The sequence below is a fragment of the Daucus carota genome, chromosome 2 (assembly GCF_001625215.2).
Source record: "Daucus carota subsp. sativus chromosome 2, DH1 v3.0, whole genome shotgun sequence".
In the NCBI taxonomy this organism is placed as follows: Eukaryota; Viridiplantae; Streptophyta; class Magnoliopsida; order Apiales; family Apiaceae; genus Daucus; species Daucus carota.
Genome location: NC_030382.2, coordinates 54,894,898 through 54,918,328, shown reverse-complemented (window position 1 = coordinate 54,918,328; position 23,431 = coordinate 54,894,898). Strand labels below are relative to the sequence as shown.

The window sequence follows — 23,431 nt, the reverse complement described above, 5'->3', positions numbered from 1 at the left end:
CGGTCGAAATATCTATGCGCCGGGAAATTTCCCGCACTTTGAATTTAAAAAAAATTCATGACATCCATACGAAATTTTAAATTCAACTGTTTCTGGGCGAAATTATAATTTCGACCGAAGTCGGTCGAAAATAATAAATTTGACTTTTCCTGGAGTGCATCCACCAAAACTTAATAAATTCTATTTAACCTAATTATTAGATACTTTATTAAACAAACAAAATATTCATTTTAAACTATCAGAAGAGAATATTAAATAATATAATAAATCATAATAATATATCTTATTAATATTTTAAATAAACAATTTAAATAATAACCCATAAAAACACCATACCGCGCAATTAAAGACAGCACGCTCATTTTAGAATTCTGACAATCAAAGGCCCAAGACACAAGTCAACACGATAATGTGAACCCTCATTGTTTTATCACCAATTTTTGGTATCCGCTGTACGAGAACAGTAACCGTTAGCAAATTATTTTATCTGTTGCAATTTATGATTTTTTTGACAATACGGATTTATATGCTTTATCAGTATCTGTTCTAATACTTTCGGATGAGACAAATTAACATTGCTGCAACGTTTACGGAAATTCAGACAAAATTTCTACTCATGCAGGAATGTTAAGGCGTTTTGAAATTTTAATTAGGGTTCATATATTTAAATATAATGCAAAACATATTTTTATAGAAAAATTAATAAAGTCTGTCCTCCAAAATGTTAACCCATTATCTTGTCCACTACTGAAAAATAATATGAAACAAGACTTCATGCATTGCTGAATTTTAACCAATTATCTTGTGCAATACAGAAAAATAATGTGAAACAAAACTTCATATATCACTGAATTTCACTAGATTCGTATTACACTTAAAAAGAAATGTCGCAAGACTTCAAAATGGATGTTGAATTTTGCCAAATTTATATCAGACCACCACTCCGATCTAATATATGTAGAAGTTCTAAACAAATATGCGCAACTCAAGATATGAACAAAGCACATCTGACAGCACACGATAATGCGGCATATGTGTCCCTTTCCAGGTATTAGTTGTGAGAATATTGGGGGTGGCAGGGATCGAACCTGAGTCCTCTGCCAACCTGGCTCTGATACCATGTCAAGGAATCAGTTACTCTAAAACCTCAAGGTCCAGGATCTTATATTTATGCACTCCTTCCACTGCAGTCTGCAGGCCAAGCCAGAACGAAGAAATCTTACCTCCCAGTATACTGCGGAAAATTTTGCGTTATTTATGCCATGAATGTGATCTTTAGCATGGGAATGGAGGAAGGAATGAAATTTATAAACATTTGTCCATAATGTAATGCAAATTTCATTCCATTCCTTCCGTATTCATTCACCCCAACCAAAAATAACATAAAGATCAATCAGAATACCAATTAAACAAACCTGCTGTCAATTAGCAATTTTAAAGTTCAAATAGGCTTTTTCCGAAGCCTTGCACATCTTATGCCAACACAAGCATGCAACTGTTGCTGTGTGTTTAATTCAATTGTTGGGCGGGGGTTTGGGATTCATTTTCCATGTCTGTGCTAAGCTAGAAATGCTACAAATCAGTCATTTCCCAAAGATGGTATGCCTAATGTAAAACTCAAAACAAATTTTGCAGAAGAATATAGATCATCATGCTTGAGCTACAGGGCCAGCACATGCTTCTGCTACATACGGATGCTTGAACCGCCATTCTGCCTTGCGGCACCAGAGGACCCACCATGACGTTGGTTTTGACTTGAGTTCCTCCAGTTTGATTTGCCAGACTCACCATCATTACTTCCGCCACAGCCTTCCAGAGCATGCCCCCAAGAATTGTCATTGCTGTGTCCACCAGTTCCGGACTTACCATGGTTTACCCCTGCATTAAAAGATAATCAGTCATCTCTTAATATGATGTTGATATAAATAAAAAATTTGTGAATTACATTTTTCATTGTTTTATATAGATATGAACTTGGGAAAAAATTTGTGGACGGGCTGTGACGGGTGCAGTAAGTGTGCAGCTCTTGCAGCTCTTGTTCTTGTAATGTGTTAAAGTGAACGCATAATGCTACAGTAAATTTTTTGCCAACAAGCAACCTACAACCTTGTTGATAAACAGTCTGGGATTTTTATCAAAAATATGTTGATTGTATTAATGTCCAAATAATAAGCCAAAGGTCGCGTGAAAAGTGAATTCCCAGTATAATCTGCAAATGAAAGTTCGAAAGCAGAGAAATACTATAGCACCTCTTATATTTATTACCTTGATTAGGCAACCGTTTGTATTGGACTTCAAATTTTCTTCCCCCAATCGATATTTCACCATCCTGCAGTTTTACATGTGGGAATTGAAATGTTTGAGCAAAGGGCAGGGTGTGAAACAAAAATGCAACATATGAGATATTAGTTTTAGAATGTGACAGAGCTCATACATTTATTACTAATAAATGATACATTAGAAGATATAAATACACATATGATCAAAAAAAATAATAGTCGTCGCAGTTAATATATTATATCTTACTTAACTAGACACTAGACTTGATCAATATGAAGATCACAAACTCGGAAAATATTTAAAAGTAAAATCACTATAAAGTCCATAATAAATCCTCAAGTAATCAGCTATTAAACTAGAAACAACAAGATCAGAAAGGAGAATTAAATGGTTAAAGTTCATACCTTTACTGCCCTGCTGGCAGATATAGGAGACTCGAACTCCACAAAAGCATACCTATATCCATCCTGCATATAATATTCAATATTAAGCTTGTAAATAAAATTACAGAGACATTATACTCTGATTAGAAACTTGAACACAGTGACTGTGACAGTGAAGCGCCATGTATGTGAACCCATTGTACCTCTGAATACTCTCTGATCCGGATACTTCGTGGTTTCACAATGCCATATTTCCGGACCGCTTTCAGAAGGTCTTCCTGGGTGACGTCAGGAACTAAATTCTTGATATGAATCCCCGTCGGTGCTTCAGACACAAACATTTGAATAAGGAGGAGCTAACAATATGTCAAATAATTACTCAGGTATAATTTCACTGAAAACTTAACAACTAAAACTACCTTCTGCACTTAAGCTGCCATTTACGCTTGAAGTACCGTTGGTGGGAGGCGCTGATGCTTTAGAAGGGGCCATGCGTGCAGCTTTTGGCAAGACAGTGACAGGAGGTGAAGATACATCGGCAGATGTTGATAAGGAAACTTCTTTAGCCAGCTACAGATTTAGTAGAAGATTGATAATAGAAAAAAATTGAACTAAAAAATGTTTTGTGCATTAGTTGGAACATCGAAAGAATAAGCTCACAATTGAGGCATATGATATCTTCTTAGGGTCATCTTCTTGAGCATTTTCAACAGGTTTAGTGACTAAGATTTCACTTTTCGTCTTTAAACTACCAGGAGCGCCATCTTTCTTCAGAATTTCAAGAGCCTCCTTTGGGGTTGGGTCAAACACAGAGCTTCTCTTTTCCTCGTTGCTAGGAACATCTGAAAAGAAATGTATCAATTGAGCTTTACAGAATATTTAATAAACATTAACATGAATCACTTGAACGAAATAACTTTAAAGTCATAAACAGACCAGACTCTTTGAGTGATAAAGATGTTAAAGAAGCTGGGACTGCCTCGGAAACTGACACTGTTTCTGTGGGTTCATCATTCATGTCCAAAAACATCATAAAATCATTGCGGACATAAAATCCGCCAGTTTCTTGAGGAACCAATAAGAACGTCTGTGCAAAGGTTCTCTTGGTATTATACTTATCAGACAAACTTCCTGTAACTCCAACAATCACCGAGCCCAATATGGACTCTTGGGCATGCACAGATTTCATATCAGGTTCCCACTCCTTATATGTGGAGGACAATATTGAATCATCTATTTCCTGAAACAAGATAATATATTTGTAACTCTACGACTTAAATTGAAAGATAAAAAATGTAGGACTCTATGCTAAAATAAATTTACATAAATGAAAAGGCACGTGTCCACATTAAAGGTGCAATAATGGTGCACCCTGGTATTGTGTTTTTTATTCTTTTATGTTATAATCGTTACATTAGGCTTATAAGGTTCTTAGTCAGTTATATATACATAACTGTTTGCATTAGAAAAAGAAGGCAAACTTTATACATTAATATGTGAGAGCATTGTGAGTGCAAAAAAAAAAAATGCAGTTATGTGTTCACAAATTACAATTCTGCCAATTAGTGAAAATTAGAACTAATAGAGAATTTGGACTTAAATTATAGCTGGTGTATTCAATACAAAAAGTAAAAAATAAAATAAAAAATCATTATCTTAAAAGTAGCATCCTGAACTTACTTGCACTGTATTTGCTGACAGCATCATACCCTCAGATCCTAGACGTGACATGATGCTAGCATCCTTGTAAAACTTATGAACATGGTCAGGATATTCACGAAGAATATGGTAGTACTGGAGCACAAAAGCATCTGCTACTTGTTTAGGGGACAATTCATCAGGCAATTGTTGAGCAACTTCTGCAACCACTTCTTCGTTAACGGACAATGCTGGCGATTCTAGAGCTGCTTCTAGTTTCATCTCTACGAATTTCATAACAGGTTCTTGTAAGAAAATGGGTTTATATATGCCCCATTTGTCATAAGATTCATGAACAGATAACATCATAACAATATATTAATATATTAAAAGGGACAGAGACAGAAAAGGGAAATGGAACATTATCATCATCGACGTTCACTTCATCAATCATGGAAACTAACTGGCAAAATATTGTATGCCAGAAAGGGCAGTAAAACACCGCAATTGCATAATCCTGAATATTGCATTTGATTTAGCATTTAAGCCTAAACTAACATGAACACTAAAATATTGCCAAAAATATGCACACAGAAAATTAAAAGAGTAAGGTTTAGAAACAAGCATAAAACTAAAACACACAGACAAGCATCAAGAACTAGTCCAATAGAAATGTAGTAATGAATTTGTACACACAAAAAGAAAACCATGTGACGAAAATGAGAGCTTTTTCATGCTATTTGCATCATATTATTGCTTACTATGTGTTTTCGTAAGAAGATATGATTGTTGCAATTATGTCACTACATCAGTAGGTGTCCAAACCACACGTACGTCTTAAGAAAAAGAACAGGAGATGAATATAACTAGGCAAGCCATATCTGGTGCAAAATGCAAATCCAGAGAGTAGTTTTAATAGTGTCAACTATAAGGGAATAAACCAACCCTGCAAATAATATAAATGAAAAATTAAGCAGATTTATGTGTATGAATGGAATATTGACAGGAAACTAACAAAAAACTGAATTCATTCCTTTTTTAGGAGATGAATCTTTTTGTTGCCGAATCCTCCGTATGTAGAGATCTGCTACAACTTAGAGGCACTTCACTTCATACAGGCAATAAACAACACTAGGGCACAGGAAAAAGTTGCCTCATTTATTTATTCATTAACACATTTGTAAATAGTTAAGTAAGATATGTAAAAGGTTCATTTGTGTGTTTAATAACGTTTTTTTCTTTGCTTGTAAGAGGTTCCTCTATATTTCAACCTCCCAAATTTATCCATCTGTTGTCACAAATTTATAAAATAGAAATTTTTGAATATTTTTTCTGCAAAAGAGTTTAAATGATGACCTATGTGACAACATGTTAAATTACTGAAAATACCATATATAACCTATGTTACCCAGACTCTTCATTTTGCCTCGAGTACCCGTGTCGGATACTAGACACTCCGACATGGGTATGGACACTCCGAAACTTACTTTAAGCAAAAAACATAAGTCCGACACTCAATCACGTATCCAGTTTGGACACTTTTAGCCGAGTCCGGGTAACATAGTATATAACTAATTCTATATGTAAACATACTCACAGACCACAACATTCTTCATAAAATAAATTTCTGCAACACAGTCTACCTAGCTAATTTTCTATCATAATATCATTTTAATTACAAAAAAAAATAACATATTACTTCTGAAATTGCGGCAACATAAACACAAACATGCACACTCATATTGTCCAACAATTGAATATAACTCGTCGGTTCGATCAATCATATATACTAATATTTCAATGGAAAGAAGATCAAAGAATAAAATCACAATAAATCAGCCGACTAAGAACAGATAACAATAGAATTCATCAGCAGCAAAATGAATCATCTACAACAATCGTGCCACTCAAAAAACAAGAAAGGGGATAATCAAAATCAACAGACACAATAATTTTTCCTCGAACCAAGATTTCATATCAAACATCACGCATAATAGATATTATAGTGGTTCATAAAACCTTAATTACATGAGCATTAACACACACATGCACACTTGTAAACTTGCACTCTCAGTAATTTTTATGTAACCAATCAGTTTGATGAGTTAGTCATGAAACAAAAAAATTGAGACCAAAATCTGAGTGACAAGAAGATTTAAACAATAAAAACGCAATTTCTCAGCCAAATATTGTACAAAGGACAAAAATACGAATCTGGCATAGCAAATTCATCAGCACAGAAACAAATTCTTCACATCAATTATATACCAAAAAAAGAAGATAATCAGAATCTATAGAAATATGAACTCTCTGTGAACTGAATTTGCATATCTCAAGTACTATACATGACTAAAACAAGTACGCACACAAAATCTCGAGCTAAACAGGCGATCTTTATCTAAAACCCTTGAAATAATCAAATCAATAACAGATCAAAAATCAAATCAATAACAGATCAAAAATCAAATCACAGAATTCTTTAATGAAATATTAGAACTTATACCTTCCATGAATTATCTAGCGACTTCTTGAGATAGTCCGATATCAAAACCCCTGCAATCAAAAATCAGGACAAAAAATACGATCAGAACAGTAAAACAGTAAAAAATACATGTCAAGAATCCATGCCCCATTAACCAATAGTTCGCTCGTTAGATAATCAAGAACCCCTCTTTAAAAAAAATCGCTAGACAAAAAACCCCAATTTTAACACAAGATTAACAAAAAAAAAGTGATACGAAGTAGGTTGATATGCAAAAATAAATAAACAGACCGAAAAGGGTGACTAGAGTGTACCGAAGTTGACAGGCAAATAAACCTCAATTGAGACGAGATTGCCGATTACAAGGGTACGAGAAAAAATAGGCTTTAGTCTATTGCTCGATTATATGGTGTTCAAGGGACGCTGGTCGCTGTCAAAAAAAAGGGGCACTTGTAATTTTTACTTTAACGACGGTAAAAAAATAAGGTAAATTAATGTTTGCATTATGGTATGTGTTGAGGGGTATGATGGACCAATAGCGTGCAATCTAGCCAGGGTAGTGCCACGTAAGAAACTATAATAACTAGTGGTCGACTTTGGGTAGTTATTAATTTAGTAGTTGATGTAGATAGTGGTATGATACTGTGGATTCTATGAAAATCTCGAGGATAGCCGGAGATAACGAGGTAGTTGGCCTAATTTAAATAAAATGTTTAGAATATTATTTACATTTTTTTTTGACGGATAAATATTATTTACATTTAAAAATTAATTATAAGTGAAAATTAGTTGGTTTATATATTTTGATATTTTTTTGGTGTTTATGTTTTTAAAATATAAAATTATTAATATATAATAAAATATTATAAATTGTATTTTAAAATAAAATTTTATATTTTTATAAAAACAAATTTCAAAAAATTAAATTATTAAAAAATATTTAACTTCTAACGTTATTTATGACAAGTCAGAAATTAACTTATAAATTTATTATATAAATAATGTAACTAAGCTATCTTTTTCTTTAAAGTCTAGGAGCCGATTTAGCTGTTTATTACTTATGAAACGTAACTCATGATTTAGCGTCGTAACATATATGATAAGTTGGGAACTTAAAATGCCTGTTTGGTAATTTTGACTTATTAATAATTTATGAATCATTAAAAAATATAATAACAAAAGTGATTTATAGTTAATTTATGACCTAGGATAACTTACGGGAACTCGGATGCAGTCATGCAGAAAATACTGTCTTCGAATAGATATATGAGAGGGGACAAATTTATTAACAAATCTAGTTAAAAATTTAAAAAGACATTAAATGTTAAACTTAAAACTTAATTATCCAAACACAAAACAGTTAAGTAGGTTACATTAAAAATTACTACTAGCATTAATACTATCTTTCTAATTACACATTTAAACAATTACTACCATGTTGAGCATAATCTTTAAATTACTACTCCCTCCGTCCTATTGAGGAGTATACATGTGAAAAGGGGCGTCGAAGTTAAGAAAAAATGTAATTTAGTAAGAAAAGTAAGAAAAGTGTGTGAAGTGGTGTGACCGTAAAATGAGTGCAGTGTAAATAAAATGATGGGACCTACTAATATTTAAGGTATAAAGTGGATGTAATGGAAGAAGTTAGTGAGTGTAGTTAAATTTTTATATTATAAAAATTTATTGTTTTTGATATGTATATAATTGATACGATGTCTCTGAAAAGAAAATGGTATACAATCCAATAGATGGATTAGTATTTGTGATTGTATTAGCCGACAATGTCACACTGATGAAGTTTGAGCGTCCGAAAATTTGTGACGGCTAGCTCTTAGGGGAGATCATAGCTCTGAGAGATTTGCTGCAGATAGTCCACTTCTGACCTCTGTTCCTTAGTTTTATCTCCCAGTTCTTCATGCTGCAGCTAGTTCCTTTCAGGTTTTTCTAGACTACAGCTGTCTATCTGTTGTGTTATGAGGCGCCTCCATTTTTCTTTCAAGGGCTGTTCCCTCTTCCTTTATACTCCACAGTTCCTTTCTTCTCTTTGCCTCTCTATTATCTTCTTTCTCCTAGTTTTCTCCTTTTCTCCTTGTCATGGATAACATTTGGGAGGTGCCTGAAAAGAAGTTTGCTAAGATCAACGTGCACTGCATCATAGCTCCGGAGCCACTACCTAATGGGAACTCCGTCGCAGTGGGCGTGATTGTTCGAAACGATGGAGGTGCTGAACTATGGAAGGCGTTAGGGCCTATGAATGGGTTGAATGAGGAGCAAGCCATCATGGCTGGCCTGCAAGCTGCTTGTGTTCAGGCAGTTAAGAAAGATTGGGAGAAGATCCATATCGAGACAACCAACCGAGATGTATACGATGCAATCCGTGTACAGAATCATTTTGGCATTCAGGAAGATCAACTGGAAGTGTACAGGCTTTTCAACACGCTGTACACTAACCATTTCAAGGAAGGTTCCACAGTTGTTTGTGTTTCCTGGGCTCCTGCTCACATGAACAGTACTGCAGAGTACCTTGCTTCTTATGGCATGCGGAACTTGACTTGCTTTGCTGAGGCTAAATCAAGGGTGGGTGATTTAGACTTCTTCCTGGAACGGGATATGGGGCGAGTGTTGCCTGCTCCCATAAATGAACTGGCTTTGAATATGGGAGAGGGGGAGGTGATTGATGGCCCCCCTCCGAATCCGGCAAAAAAGAGGAGAGTCAATGTGGAATATGGCGCTGGTAACTCCTCATCTGCTGTGCATCATTCTCTCAATGCTGGTTGTGTTTCTGCGATGGTGAACAAAGGGAAACGAAAGTTTTATGAGGGCATGGCTTTCAACAATGGAGGGATTTTCTCTCCTTCTGCCATCAGGATCATGGAAGAGGGTGAACTTGGGGAATTTTCTGGAATCTTTCAGCAGAAGGTGGTGGACTTTAATGGTCCTGTGAAGAAAGGACTGCGTGCATGTGATCTTCTCCATCATGCAGCAGCTGGAACTCTCAATGAAGTGAAGCCTACTCGTATGGAACTACTGGATGAACTACTATTTGGTGGTCGTGAGTTTGTCAGCGTCGATGAAGTGCTGCATGCCCTGGGTCTCAGCAGGAAGAAAGCTTTGAACCTCACTATCCCTGCTACTTCCTCTTCCGTCCCTCTATTCCCCTAGTGTGGTTAGATTGTTTTAGCAGTTTAGATCTCGGAACTTCTTGCTATCTAAATTAAGTTTCTGTATTGCTCTTTTGTGAGGCCTTATTTGAGCTTTGTATGGTTACATGCCTCAATTGTAAGATTACCGAGATTCAATATATATATGACTTGCTTTTCAAAAAAAAAAATCCAAGTATATCACTGATGGCCTGATGCATGCGTCAGAACGTATCATTGTTATTATATGGCAAAAGAAATGTATCAAGAAATGATTATTGGTAGGAGAATGTTAGGTACTCAAAATATTATTTTAAGTTTTTTTTTCAGTTGATGTGTCGTTTGATTGGTTGCATTGTCCCTTATATATATCAATCACCTAATCACAATTTTTTATTTTTTTTGCCACATCATTAGTATAAAAATTTGGGATTTTTTTTGCTTGTTAATGATAGATCAAAGTATGTAAAATCAAGAACGTTATGTCTTTAAATTCCAAATCTTTTGTGCGCGGGGCACCGAGCGTCCTAAGAGCATCTCCAACCATTGAAACCTCTTAGCTAAAAAATAAGTTGGCATACTAAAAATATAAAATTTTAGCCAACAACTTGAAAAACTCAACTCCAACCATACCCAGCTATTGTCTATAATTTTAGCCAACCTTCTATGGATGACTAAATTTGTCGAACCTCTACAGGTCTATAAGAAATTTGTAGGAAGATTGCACATCATTTATTAACATGTTGAACTGATATATTCTATTTTAACAATCTAAAATATTATTAACATACTATTTTTAAATTATAGCCAACCAATATAGCTAATACCATTGAAGCAAAATGTCTTACAGGTTCAGCAATTTTACATAATGTCTTAGAGCATCTCCGACCGCGTTAGCTATAATCGTTGGCTAAATTGGACCTCTAAGACATTATGTAAAATTTGCTGAACCTGTATGACATTTTGCTTCAATGGTACTGGCTATATTGGTTGGCTATAATTTAAAAATAGTATGTTATTAATATTTTAAATTGTTAAAATAGAATATATCAGTTCAATATGATAATAAATGATGTACAATCTTTTTATAGATTTTCTTACAGATCTGTAGAGGTTCGACAAATTTAGCCATTCACAGGAGGTTGGCTAAATTTATAGACAACAACTGAACATGGTTGGAGTTGAGTTTTTGGAGCTGTTGGCTAAATTTTTTTATTTTAAGTATGCCAACTCACCTTTTAACCAAGGGTTTTAGATGGTTGGAGATGCTCTTCCAGCTCCCATTTAGCCAACGATTATAGCCACGACCGTTAGCCAACGATTATAGCCAAGACCGTTGGAGATGCTCTAAGATGCAATAAAAACACCTCAATAATTTTATAATCTTTAAGATGTTATAAAACTATGCAAAGAACTTAATCTTGTGTTATCTACGCTTGCCTGTGCTGTTTTATATTGGTATAAAACTTACCAGAGGTTCTGCATAACAATTCCTATATTAGATTCTCCTTAATCCGGTCGATCAAACAACTTACTACTTTTTGCATATTAATTTGCTGAAAATTTATCTTCCACCATAAATGAATGGATATGAAATAGCTTCTAAAACTTTTTTTGAATACTTTTTAGATATAAGTATTTTATTAGAAATTCAATTCAAGTCATGTGCAACTTGTGATATTTGACCACCAACAACTTAAGACTTAAAGGAGGTAACTAATTGTCTCTCACTTTAATTCATGCCAAAGTGATCAGCGCGCTTATCTTACTAGCTAATGAAATCTCGAAATAACAATTGTGATGATTAAGCAGGAGGTTGACTACCAACAAACTGTAACAAGAAGATACTCTCAGCATTGCAGACCCACAAACACACAAAATCAATGTTTCTTCTATGAGGAGCATCTGCTAAAACAAATTAACTGATCCACGCCATTTAACTTAACTGCTAGCTTACTTTCGCAAAGCATATATAATCATGACTCTCCAGCTAAAGTAAAGAGTCCTCACTCCTCTCCATATAAGTCTTATTGTGTCTAAATAATTTCCTTGGTTTAAGAAGCAAACTTTGAGAGGATAATGGGTATAGGCAGCAGGCACTCAGATGATCAGGATTCTGAATTCAAATCCCCAAACCTTATGGCGGAGAGGAAACGCCGCAAGAAGCTAGGCTCAAGACTCTTAGAGCTAAGAGCATTGGTTCCAAAGATCACGAATGTAATAAGCAATTCTCTTTATTTAATAAACAGATTTTTTCCTTATATAATGAATTAAATTTAAAGCGGTTTGTTTACTTTTGCAGATGACCAAGCCAGCCATAATAACAGATGCCATCAGTTACATTCATGAGCTTAAGAGCCACGTACAAGAGCTTAGTGATGAAATTCTTTCAATGGAGGCGACAAGTAATGAGCATGAACAAAAGATGGAGATGTCTGAGGTTGGTTCTGCACAAGAAATGGAGAACTGGGGAATAGAGGTGATTCTGAACTAGTATTTATCACACCAAACTGTTTGCAAATGTATATGCATGCATGTCTTCTAGCTTGTGAGCACACATCAAAATTAATTATTTTGCTTTACTATAAACCTAGCCTGAAGTAAAGGTGTCCAAAATTGATTCAAATAAGCTCTGGGTAAAGCTACTTTTCCAGAAGACAAGAGGTGGACTAATTACTACAATATTCGAAGCCATGAATGTCCTTGGATTTGTTCCTATTGATATGAGTGCCATTACCTCAAAAGGGGCAGTTCTTATTACTTCACACATAGAGGTATGTAAATATCCACAATAGAGAAGTGAATATATATTGTGAATCTGGGTTATCTTTTTCATGCTAGTGTAGCTTGTGCTTGAACATTTTTTAAGACTTTGACCTTTGCCAATCTGCAAACAGATTGAAAAATGCATCAATCTTTAATTCTCTCTTCCTCATTTCAGGTCATGGAGGATGGAATGCAAGCGACTGAAAAAATAAAAGAGTTATTGCTTGAAATCGTAACTACCTACTAGCTAGAACTACCAAGAGAGACAGATCGATCGGTATGGTAGCTAATTTACTAAAAACATGCTTCGAATAATGAAGAACTGCATGCATGGCATGCTCAGCCTAGTGTTCAAATAATCAAGAACTGCAGCATGTTAGGAAATATTTATAATTATGTCTGAAATCACTAAAAATTAAAAATAATATGTAACATATTGTTAAAAATAGAAAATAATTTTTGTAAATCAAATTAATTTTGATATTCTTTATATCTTAATATTTTTTTAAAAACTATATTCATTTGCAAAATATAAATAAAATGTATTTGAATCTTTTGTAATTATGTAATATTGGAAGAATGAAATATAAAATAATCATATAATTTTTTCATTTTTTTTCTGTATGAAAACCAAACACCTAGATCAATCCTTCAACTAAAATTGAAAAGAATATGTACATTTTAATCACTTCTTGAATATCTGTAATTGTTTATGGGATCAAATTTATGTACATTTTTTTTGGCAATTTCAATATATTAATCCATAATGAAAATTACTATATATTGTATATATAAAGCTAAATTATTATATTAAATTATTTTTTATAATCTAACACATATTTAAGTAAAGTTAGCAAAATATCAATTTTACAAAAGAAAAAAAATTGATATTTTAAATATTAATTACATACTCAATATCTTCAAGAATTATAAAAACAATAAATTCAATTATTCTTATGGTTTACATTTAAATTTATAGACAAACAAATTTATTTTTGAACAAAAACTCGATCTAATTTATGTATAAAATATAATATGTGACAATAACATATATAATTTATAATCATATGTATATGGAAACATTTATGTAAATTCCTGTAATATTATTATGTAATATTATAACATATATAAAATTTAAATATTTAAATTAAATATGAATTTAACAAAATCAATAACACTTCGCTATTCCAATCAACCGATTTATTGAGCAACTCTTGGGGACTTTTATAAACTAATAAAAAAGAACTGCCCCGTGTAACTTCATTCTTTTGAAATTGTTTCCATGTGCAGAGGCATGCATCTATGCGTGAAAGATAAGTACAAATTGCGTAATACTGTATAGTATGTTCCAAATTTTCATGATTCAATCAACTTAAAAAGTAGCAAAAAGTTATCCTTTTATTTTCTTTGACAGCACCAAACTTGTTTCCTGCCAATTAAGCATGCATATACGAACAAGATCACTTTTAAACAGACTCCAAAAAGTTTATTTTCTGACTTGCACATCGTGAAAATCAAACAACATGCTATTCAATAGCTACTTGGCAAGAGATGAAGGCAAAACTTCAAAAGAAATACATGACGCTTAATTACCAAGATCAACCTTACTGCAAGAGATCTTTTCTTAAGATCAAAACTATTAATACTTTATAGAAATGATAACTCCAACAATTTCTTTGTTCTAAACACTTTATAATTTCCAGAAATTAGTCACTTCAACATCCTCCTAAGGATATTAAAGAAAAACGGGCTAGCATACTGGAACTAGACCCCTTCTTCATTCTCTCAAATCCAAACCCCACTGCCACCTTCTCTGGGTTTCAATGGCATTTGACCTGCGCCATTCAACATATATCAGAATTAATTATCTACTCCAAGCCACTACTCTTATGCAATATCTTGCCAAATCAAATTGGGCACCAATCTCAAATTAGACCTCATGCAAAATCACAAATGTAATATGATATATCTGTAATTATTAATTAATTTGCGTGTGCTTATACCTTCAGATCTGCATGAAGGAGGTTTCTCAAAATGGGACAAGGGTATGGTCTTGTTAGCCACCGTGATGTCAAACATAACAACACCAGCAGTAGGGTAGTTAACTACAACGGCATTGACCGGTAACCAGATAAAGAGCTCTTTATTTGATAATCCTTTGACCCCTAAGAGCTTTCTCTCAGTGAGATTCGCTCTGACCACCTTTTCATAGAACACATATGTTTCGAACATAACAAGACATGGTGCTTCTAGTTCAATCTTAAGGATGTTATCTTGGTCGAGGCTATAGCTTTTCACGTTTTGGGGAAAGAGGCCTCTTGGTAACCCGTAGATCTCAAGCAGGCTATCAAGTGACCCCAAGGTGCAGAAGTAAAAAGAGGAAACTAGCAAAACTGTGAGAAGGTGACTATGAAAGGAAGCCATGGTGTGTTTTTACCTGTTTATTGATTTTGCAAGGGGTATGTGCATGTATATATAATACATATTTTTGATTTTGCAGTTTCTATATGTTTTAGTTACTGTACACGTGTTTAATGATACTAGCTTATAGCATGTGCAAGGCACGGGAGTTTTTTAATTATTTATAAACTTTTTAAATATATTTTAAATGGTGTGGAAAAATTTAATTTATAAATAATAAATTAAAATTTTCAATAAAATAAAATTCGAAATTATGATTTGTTTGTAAGTTAGAACTTTGGTAAATACATCATCACAGCCATTAATGGTTTCAAATAAATTATTTTAATCAAGCAATTCCTTTTCTCGTATGTATCATGCCAAAGTATTAAATTCTATCTATCAAATTTTAATATATTTTGAGTGGAATACATTATGCCAACTCCTATTAGATTATATAAATAAATGTGTTTTATATTAAAATTATTATAATGTGATTTAAATATTTTTCAAAAAATTTATATGGTTCTAAATTAAAATTGATAAACATAATTTGTTTTGAATTAAGAAAAGGAATCATAAATATGCAATAAGAAGGTAGAATCTATTTTGGATTAAGAAAAAGTTTTTGTATTTGTTCCTCACATAAATCCGGCTTATTAATTTTAAAATATATTATAAAAAAATTGTGACGGTGAGATTTATATGATTCTACGAATAAAACTGGTAGGAAATATTTATTTAGGATTAAAAAAAATCATATACATGTGAAAGACAGAATTTGTTTTGGATTCAGAAAAGGAATTATAAACATGCAAGTAGATATCAGTTGCCTTCTAGAACAGAATTTAATTTTGTTCCAATCTAACGGTGCTTATTTGTTCAATATAAGATCCAACGGATGATAAGCTTTTGGACCAGAGGACCATGCTTATTATTTATTATATATAAGTATATAATAGCACTTGCTGGCACTGTTTCTGTTCAAACAAACCATACATGTACATACACAGATATATACTCAGGTGAAAACCCCATTTATATTTTTTAATTAATAAATTCTCTCAAATAGACACCTCGAGTTCTTAACGAACCAAATTTTTATTAAGCCGCGAACAGCTAGGTTAGTCAACATTCCTACTTAACACCATATGTATAGATATTTAGTCTGTATCATCTGTATCATACCCTCCGATCACACAACACAACATTGATATTATCGGCAAGTATGGGCAATCAAATAAAAATCACTATTACGGAATTTATCCATTATCAAGGAGACATGGTCTGATTAAATGTCAAATCCGTTGTAATTATTACCGAATTTATCATTTGCTGGCGTGAATAACCGAATATGATCTATATAATCCTAATTTGTGAATACAAAGCAGCTGCCAAATGACGTTTTCTACCCTTTCTTTTAAAGAAAATTTAACTGCCTGCAGGGTGTTCAGCGTAATTAGCCAAGCGACTTGGAGCATCCATTACAAAGCGGATACCGACCCGCTGCATTTTACTACTGCTTTGCATTGGTTGCTGGATGATCCGACAATGCACCGGGCGACCCAATAACTTTATTTCAATTTGCGGTTCAGTTACGCCAGTCCGTAGTTTCAGCAGCCGGTTACTCTCCTTGAGTTATCTCTCTGCGCGCTCTCTCTATCGAATCTCTAAGATGGGTCTTCATACTTCCAACCGGGTTATCTCTCCATCATCTTCTTCCTCATCTTCATCTCATCCGCCCATTCCTTTTATCTATCCGGTGTTGCTCCCCGTGATTTCTCAAGGGTATTCATCTCTCTCTCTCGATTTCACCGTATACATATAGTAGGTATGATGAGACCATTATGATTTACTGCTGTATGGTTCTACTTGGATCTGGGTTTTTAGTTTGCAGATCACTCTTATATACTGTTGTACCCATATGCTACAATGTACTGTTCAATTTGCTGTTCAGTTATGCCAGTCCGTAGTTTCAGCAGCCGGTTACTCGAGCGATTTCGAAATTCCACACACCTCTGACGAGGCTATCTTCTGAGAACGAGACGCTCTTCTCATTCCGATCCACATTCAGAGTAGTGGCCATGGATAATGGTCGGTTTGCATATTCTTCTCATTGTGTTACAAAATGTCCGGGCAGTTATTTTTTAACTTAGTTTGCAGGCAGCAGGTATCACCACGATGGAAGCATAACTGATTCAAAACTGCTGTCCGTCTTCACCGCCTGCTGATTTTGAGTCTATCATTGTTTTGTGTATGTTTTCTTCAGTGGAGCAGAAAGGTTTGTATTGTGCCGGTTTGTGCTTTCTCACCACTTATGTGCTGTTGTAACTTCTGGTTTTATCACAAACAGGTCGTAAGCGTGTTCCTTTGGGCACTCTGTCTCCTTCTTCAGTACGTAATGGTGAGTTCACCTTCTTCTATGATGTTTGTGTAATCCTAATATTACTCTTGCATCGATTTTTAACTCATTGATTTCGGATGAAGGACACGTCACACGCAGGATATGTCTTGCGCTTCTAACAAGTATGAGTATGGGATTGACGTTACTCAATTGACTGAGAACAGTTATCCATATACTGGACAGTTTACCAGTGGTATGTTATCTACAAAACTGTTTCTCTGATTGTTGTACATACAATTCTGCTTTTTTTTTTTGCCAGCATACATACAATTCTGCTTAAATGAACATGAAAGCATGTTCATCGGATGATATCCATTTATATGAAACTTTGTGTGTTGTAGGCAGTATAACACCGGTTCCCACTACGTCTTCCAAGCGTGACCACCCTATGTTCCATATATCCAAGTATCATTCCAACTACAAGCTCTGTAATTGGTCGTGGTGTTGCACTTGATTCGAAGCCACCAGGTACTGGCCGTAATATGTAGTGTTCTAATGGTGTTGTTAATGATACTTAATATTTTTCATTTAGACATTTATTTCGAGCCACGATTTCAGGCACGATTCCTCCTTGAATTTCAAATTGCAGTGAGGCAGTGACATTCATTCATTTGCATTTTTTTGTTGATGACAGGACAACGGAGACGTTGTTCACATAATGATCATACTGATCCTATTGACGTTTTGTTTCCCCAACCACTGCAGTATACTCTTTGTGATCCAACTAATTTGCATTTTTCTATTCATGTGACATACTTCTTTTGAGGCTGATTTAGAAATTAAAAAACAATATCACCACCGGATCGGAATCATCCTGAAAATTGTGACTGATTCCTGCACTTCATCCACTAGGTGTGTACATAATTCCATTTTTTAATAGTTTTTGAATCATTTTTATTATTATAAAGTTAAAAGTTAAGTCTCTTAGTTTTAGTTCATTGTCAATTGCAATTGTAATTAGTTTGGGGCAAAGGTGTTTTATATTTTCATACATGGATTTCTTTTTGATTTTGTACAAAATAATGACTCACATAAAATAGCCTTCTGCAGCCAACAGAAGGGATCGTGATATTGGTACATAGTTTCTTACATAGATATAACATTTATCAAAATGATCCAGTTTTGCGTTTAGAATCACCCACTTTACCTGACATACGAACTATCAAAGATAGTACAATACATGGTTTGATTGGGACATCGTAGTCTTTTCTTCGTCAAGTATGGTTCAGAAACAATGATTTTTGTTACTTGCAGCATCTAACAGGACAGTGCCAGTTTCGCGTTCTGAAACTCCAACTCATGCTGATAAGATTTGCCAACAACTTTCCCACTCCGTGCAATGTTCAGGTGCAAATATTAACAGCTCAGTACATTTTCTCGCTTTAACATTCTTTGCATATGACTGTGATGTTAGGTTTTGCAATTAGACATGGTACACCAAGCATACCATTTCATCAGAGTGATGGATTGGTACATAATCACATGATATTGTCGTCACGTATCGCTCTCATATCCACTAATTTAACAAGTTCCTACTTTTTATGATTTGTAATCCAGGTTCTCATTCATCTGCTAATGAGGCTTCTTTGATTTGCGTGAAAATGCTCATCCGAATACAGCAACATAAGGGTACATAATCACACAATATTGTACTCATGTGTCGATCTCAAATATAAAACTTAACAGTATGATCCTGTTTATTCTTTGTAATCCAGGTTCACGTTTAGTAACTCCAACTATTGCTGGCAAGACTTACCCTGTACCCTACCAACACTCCGAAGCTGCAGGTAAAAAAAACTATTCTGACCAACAACCACAAACATGTGGTAGTATTTTGTTACATGAAACTTATCTGGTTTAGACACACATTTATCTGGTTTAAACTCACGTATTGTTCTCAATCACTATGTTCGATTATTTGTAGCATGTAACAATTCTATGATCCACTTTCAGTTCTTAGGTTTCCGACTTGCTTTAACATGCTTAAAAATATTACTATTATGACAGGTTCTGGGATTACGGCTGCTACACCGAACGAATTAATCAGATTGGTGGGTTCAAGCAAACGGCTCAAGCACATGGTATTACTTTTGCTCACAAGTTTTATTGTCAGGTAGCATATTAAGATAGAATTAGCAGGTATTTGGGAGGCAAACAGATAGTTTTATTATTACTTTTTCTCACAGGTTTTTATGTCAATTAGAAGCTTTTGAAATGTAAGTTGCATAATATATAACAAAAGAGAGTAACTCCCAAGTAGAACAGCAGCACATTGACCAGCTAGAAGAAAGGAAGTGTCGATTGATACCAAAAGCCACCAGTGCCAGCTCTTAAATCTGTTTAGACACAATTGAATTAATGTAATTCCATGGTGCATCAATTTTCGAGCTCCACTACCTTCCATTTAAAGAAGTTGGGGGAAAAGTGATGGGAAGAATTATATAGAGATAGCAACAGACTAAAACAATCCTCTACAATTCTTCAAGAAAACCATGTCACAATCTATTGGTTTAGTAAGTTCCATTAATATTTCACGTTTTCGACATACTTGCTAAATCAAAATCATTCTGACTATGATTTATAGGTACTTCACTGACATTATAATCATAATAATAATAATAATAATGTATTTTAGTATCGGATTAATTATATCGATGCATGTGTACAAATATTAAATTGTTACACACACTTTAAATAACTCATATGGGTAGATTAAAAGTAGTAAAAAATAAAGTGAATTCATATAATATGGTTGAATGTGTTGCACCTTAAGAATTAACTAGCTTTTTAACCCGCGCAAAGAACAGGTTGTTCTAAATTGTTTTCTCAATATATATTATATATCTTTGTCCATATTCTTTAAATTGAGGTTATTTGTATTATTAAATTAATTTCAAATTTAAATTTAATATTTATTTATATTTTAAGTCATATTTTGTTGATGTCTATATGTAAATATATCCTCAATATTATGATATTTAATAAAAATATAAATATAAATACAAATAATATACACTATCTAAAATTTTATTATATAATTAAATTACCACTCACCTAAAATTATTGAAATTTTTATATCAAAAATGAGATTCTTTGTCATATAGTTATATATATTATATTTATAATTATATATATATAATAATTTTATTAAGAAAATCTTATCCAGATAAAGAAAATCCCGAATTCTCACAGGTTAGCCACACAGCACTCGGTGTACAAAGGATTGCACTACACTATTATAACACTTCTATTTATTTGGCAATTTATCTGTCATGCAAAAACAGATGTGATTGGAGTTATTGAGAACTACCACCATGTTCAGGAGATCGATACAGTTATGGACCGAGAAATATCGTTAAGTTCAGGATAACAGATGAAAGGAAAGTGTGTTTCGAGTCTACTAACCACTGTCTACTTGATGAACAATTCTTTATGGGTTATTTCGTCTCATGTGTCTATGACTGTCCAGGTACTCAAGCACTGTGACTATATGGGGTGATCAGGCATTGACTGCACAAGAGGAAAAGGATAAGGTAGGCGACACTTGGAATTTTTCACCTCGAATCATCTTCTCAACTGTCATCGTGATTCTTGCCAGCACCAAGCTTAGAATATACAAGAGTTAGTATACTATTACATATGACAGATATATGTGAACAGATTTGCCTTTGAGACCTCTGCCGTCAAAGTCTCACAAGGCGGCGACAACCCGGGAACTGCTAGGTCTTCTTCAAAGAGAGTTAAATTGGTAAGCTTCTTTGGAAAATCTAAGCTTTATAACTTCTGTTTGGATGGATATTTGTGTCTACAATGTTATCCGTGATTTGTATGAATGCTTTGTTATAGGAAAAATAGACGTAACTTTCTCCTTGCAAAAGGTCTGCTGGAAATGAACACTCCTTGCTCCAACTGGATGGGGAGGTCATCCTCGCAACCTCAGTGGCTAATTTTTCAATCTTATTCGAAATTTGAATCTATTCGCAATGGATGTTAGTTAACTAAATTATTAGTTATGTTTTTACAGAACTTATTGAATGATGATTCGGATTATTTATTATTATATTCTTGATGAATGGTTTTGCGGTTGGTTAAATTACCCTGTTCTTTTGTTGCATATTAGAGTTAATCCCAGTACCTATCAGAGTTTAAAATAATATGATCTTCTGATTAGCAAAACTAAACTAAATGAATACCACCTCAGGACATTACAAAATAGCATTAGAAAATAAGACATTGGTTTTTACATATGTTGGAATTTAGAATTTGTTCAACTACAGTCGTGATTCAACTCTATAAGAAATCTTTTGTCATCCAGCCAAGTTAAGATGTAGCATTGACTATGTGAGTGTTACTTTAATAGGTAGAAATTAAAAACCAGTATATATAATTGTCAGCACCAGATTTGAATTTTGGTTGTGTGCACCAGTGTTTTCAAGTCATCTGCACAGTGGTCCACATTGTACAATTAAGGAATCAATATGAATTTTATTCATAAATATTACTGATAAAGAGGATACTTGCCTTGCTCTTGATGCACAGTTGTTTTGGGAAGTAGATAAGTAATATGGAGTGGAGAATAGGAATGTTTATTCAGCAAGACTAAGAAAAATACAGTTTAATGCATCTCACTATACCATCCTCTTGTGGGCAGGCAGCTTAGAGAATCAAACTACTCATGTTCTTACTAAAAATGTTTGTGCTTTAGTTAAGCATGCAATAGTTGGACGTACAAAGCACAAACTGTTTATTCCAACACTGCAGTTATTTATAGTGTTTCGTCTAGGGTCATACATGGCCTGTCATAACAGATTGAGCTGAAAAAATCTGCAAGTTCACGGCTCATCTTTTACAAATTAAGATCTCATGTTACAGGCAATTTAAACAGTTTCTAATTGTTTAATTGTTTAATATGCAGCAAACACACTCATTTGAGCTTATATCCTAATATGTCACATGAACTACTTCTGTCATGAGGAGAAGTATGACTTATTTCATTACTCTTTGCACTTATTCTCCACTGTTAAGGAAGTGACAGCGTGAACTTCGTTACAATCAGGCTTTGTTCATGTCTCCGAGAATGTGTAATTACAATGCATATGTAATCAGATTTGAATAGTATTGTTTTATTTATTGTTGTTTTCACTGATAACATTTCAGTGATGATTTTATGCAGCTATGGATCCTGCATTAAAGCTTATGTAGGATTCGAGTTAGATACATTACAATCAGACGTCGCTTGGATTAGTTTTTCTGTCTTTCTTAATTCATCTTAAGCACTGTCCATTCTTAGTAGTCCATATATTAGGAGCATAGATTAGCTGATGGTTTATAATACCAGTGTTCATGAACAAGAATGTCTCGGTCTGAATACTCGAGAGAAAGCTTTTCACCGCCAAAGAGGAAGTAGATGTGTTAACTTGCTGGAATGCACTATCAATTATGAAAAATAATCTGCTATGTTTAAATCATTCCAGCAGAAGAAGCCTTCTTGGCTCATCTCAGACTTTCAATTCCATCCAGAGGGGGAGAATTTCTGGTAATTGAAATATTACATTTATCTATTTTCGCATGATTACAATAGCTTATTCATGATATCATGGATCGGTTGAATTGTATATGCCTCACTGGTTTATGCTTATTGGCCTGAATTTTGAAGACTATTCTTCCGGCCGTCTACAGCATCTTATATTAAGTTTCGTGTAATGACTTAAACGTCAATGAAAGATTAATAATAGAGTGTGGGTCAAAGAGTAAGAAATGTGATTCGCAGCGTTATAAACATCCCGAGCACGATTAGATAGGCCAAGTGGTGGGTTTATCTTCTGTTGTCTCGAGAGACCCGGGTTCGACTTTGGCTCATCCAAAAAATATTAGAGCAAATATTAATTTGTAAGGCATATAAGTCTGCATTGTAAAAAAAAAACATCCCATTATATTT

General features: G+C 33.9%; 3 protein-coding genes and 1 long non-coding RNA gene across 21 annotated transcripts; 2 read left to right on the top strand and 2 right to left on the bottom strand.

The window, feature by feature from the left end:
- Positions 1–1,383: 1,383 nt before the first annotated feature.
- LOC108207908 (nuclear transport factor 2) lies at positions 1,384–7,237 on the bottom strand. 2 transcript variants are annotated; one of them, XM_017378338.2, is made up of 10 exons: positions 7,098–7,237; positions 6,805–6,854; positions 4,344–4,585; positions 3,600–3,903; positions 3,324–3,505; positions 3,083–3,233; positions 2,867–2,988; positions 2,685–2,747; positions 2,266–2,329; positions 1,384–1,878 (listed from the first exon to the last, which is right to left on the bottom strand). In XM_017378338.2, exons 2-10 carry the CDS (start codon positions 6,809–6,811, stop codon positions 1,685–1,687), a joined length of 1,329 nt encoding a protein of 442 aa, XP_017233827.1. In that variant the 5' UTR covers positions 6,812–6,854; positions 7,098–7,237; the 3' UTR covers positions 1,384–1,684. The 2 variants fall into 2 exon arrangements, with proteins under 2 accessions (XP_017233827.1, XP_017233828.1); XM_017378339.2 differs by lacking the exon at positions 7,098–7,237 and having other exon boundaries at positions 6,805–6,946.
- A 4,696-nt stretch (positions 7,238–11,933) lies between these two features.
- On the top strand, positions 11,934–12,936 carry LOC108207806 (transcription factor DYT1). Its single transcript, XM_017378236.1, has 4 exons — positions 11,934–12,140; positions 12,226–12,402; positions 12,518–12,697; positions 12,865–12,936. Exons 1-4 carry the CDS (start codon positions 12,003–12,005, stop codon positions 12,934–12,936), a joined length of 567 nt encoding a protein of 188 aa, XP_017233725.1. The 5' UTR covers positions 11,934–12,002.
- Positions 12,937–14,474: 1,538 nt separating this feature from the next.
- Positions 14,475–15,113, bottom strand: LOC108207805 (uncharacterized). Its single transcript, XM_017378235.1, has 2 exons — positions 14,693–15,113; positions 14,475–14,524 (listed from the first exon to the last, which is right to left on the bottom strand). Exons 1-2 carry the CDS (start codon positions 15,111–15,113, stop codon positions 14,475–14,477), a joined length of 471 nt encoding a protein of 156 aa, XP_017233724.1.
- A 1,530-nt stretch (positions 15,114–16,643) lies between these two features.
- On the top strand, positions 16,644–23,054 carry LOC108209857 (uncharacterized). 17 transcript variants are annotated; one of them, XR_001804734.2, is made up of 13 exons: positions 16,644–17,370; positions 17,443–17,493; positions 17,577–17,686; positions 17,835–17,961; positions 18,128–18,345; positions 18,748–18,840; positions 19,051–19,122; positions 19,209–19,280; positions 19,501–19,574; positions 19,680–20,006; positions 20,778–21,026; positions 21,154–21,241; positions 21,340–21,566. It is a non-coding gene; the product is annotated as an uncharacterized LOC108209857 (long non-coding RNA). The 17 variants fall into 17 exon arrangements; XR_010289250.1 differs by having other exon boundaries at positions 16,645–17,370; positions 20,816–21,026; XR_010289257.1 differs by lacking the exon at positions 19,680–20,006 and adding an exon at positions 22,667–23,054 and having other exon boundaries at positions 16,649–17,370; positions 20,963–21,026; positions 21,340–21,414.
- Positions 23,055–23,431: the final 377 nt, after the last annotated feature.

Bases quoted from the DNA above. Each gene is read 5' to 3' on its own strand.
- LOC108207805 (XM_017378235.1), bottom strand. From the start codon at position 15,113: ATGGCTTCCTTTCATAGTCACCTTCTCACAGTTTTGCTAGTTTCCTCT. The intron at 14,525-14,692 runs GTATAAGCACAC...TGAATGGCGCAG, and splicing joins TCCTTCATGCAGATCTGAAG to GTCAAATGCCATTGAAACCC.
- LOC108207908 (XM_017378338.2), bottom strand. The intron at 3,234-3,323 runs GTGAGCTTATTC...CTAAATCTGTAG, and splicing joins AGATATCATATGCCTCAATT to CTGGCTAAAGAAGTTTCCTT. The intron at 2,330-2,684 runs GTATGAACTTTA...GTAAAACTGCAG, and splicing joins CTGCCAGCAGGGCAGTAAAG to GATGGTGAAATATCGATTGG.
- LOC108207806 (XM_017378236.1), top strand. From the start codon at position 12,003: ATGGGTATAGGCAGCAGGCACTCAGATGATCAGGATTCTGAATTCAAA. The intron at 12,141-12,225 runs GTAATAAGCAAT...TTACTTTTGCAG, and splicing joins TGGTTCCAAAGATCACGAAT to ATGACCAAGCCAGCCATAAT. The intron at 12,698-12,864 runs GTATGTAAATAT...TCCTCATTTCAG, and splicing joins TTATTACTTCACACATAGAG to GTCATGGAGGATGGAATGCA.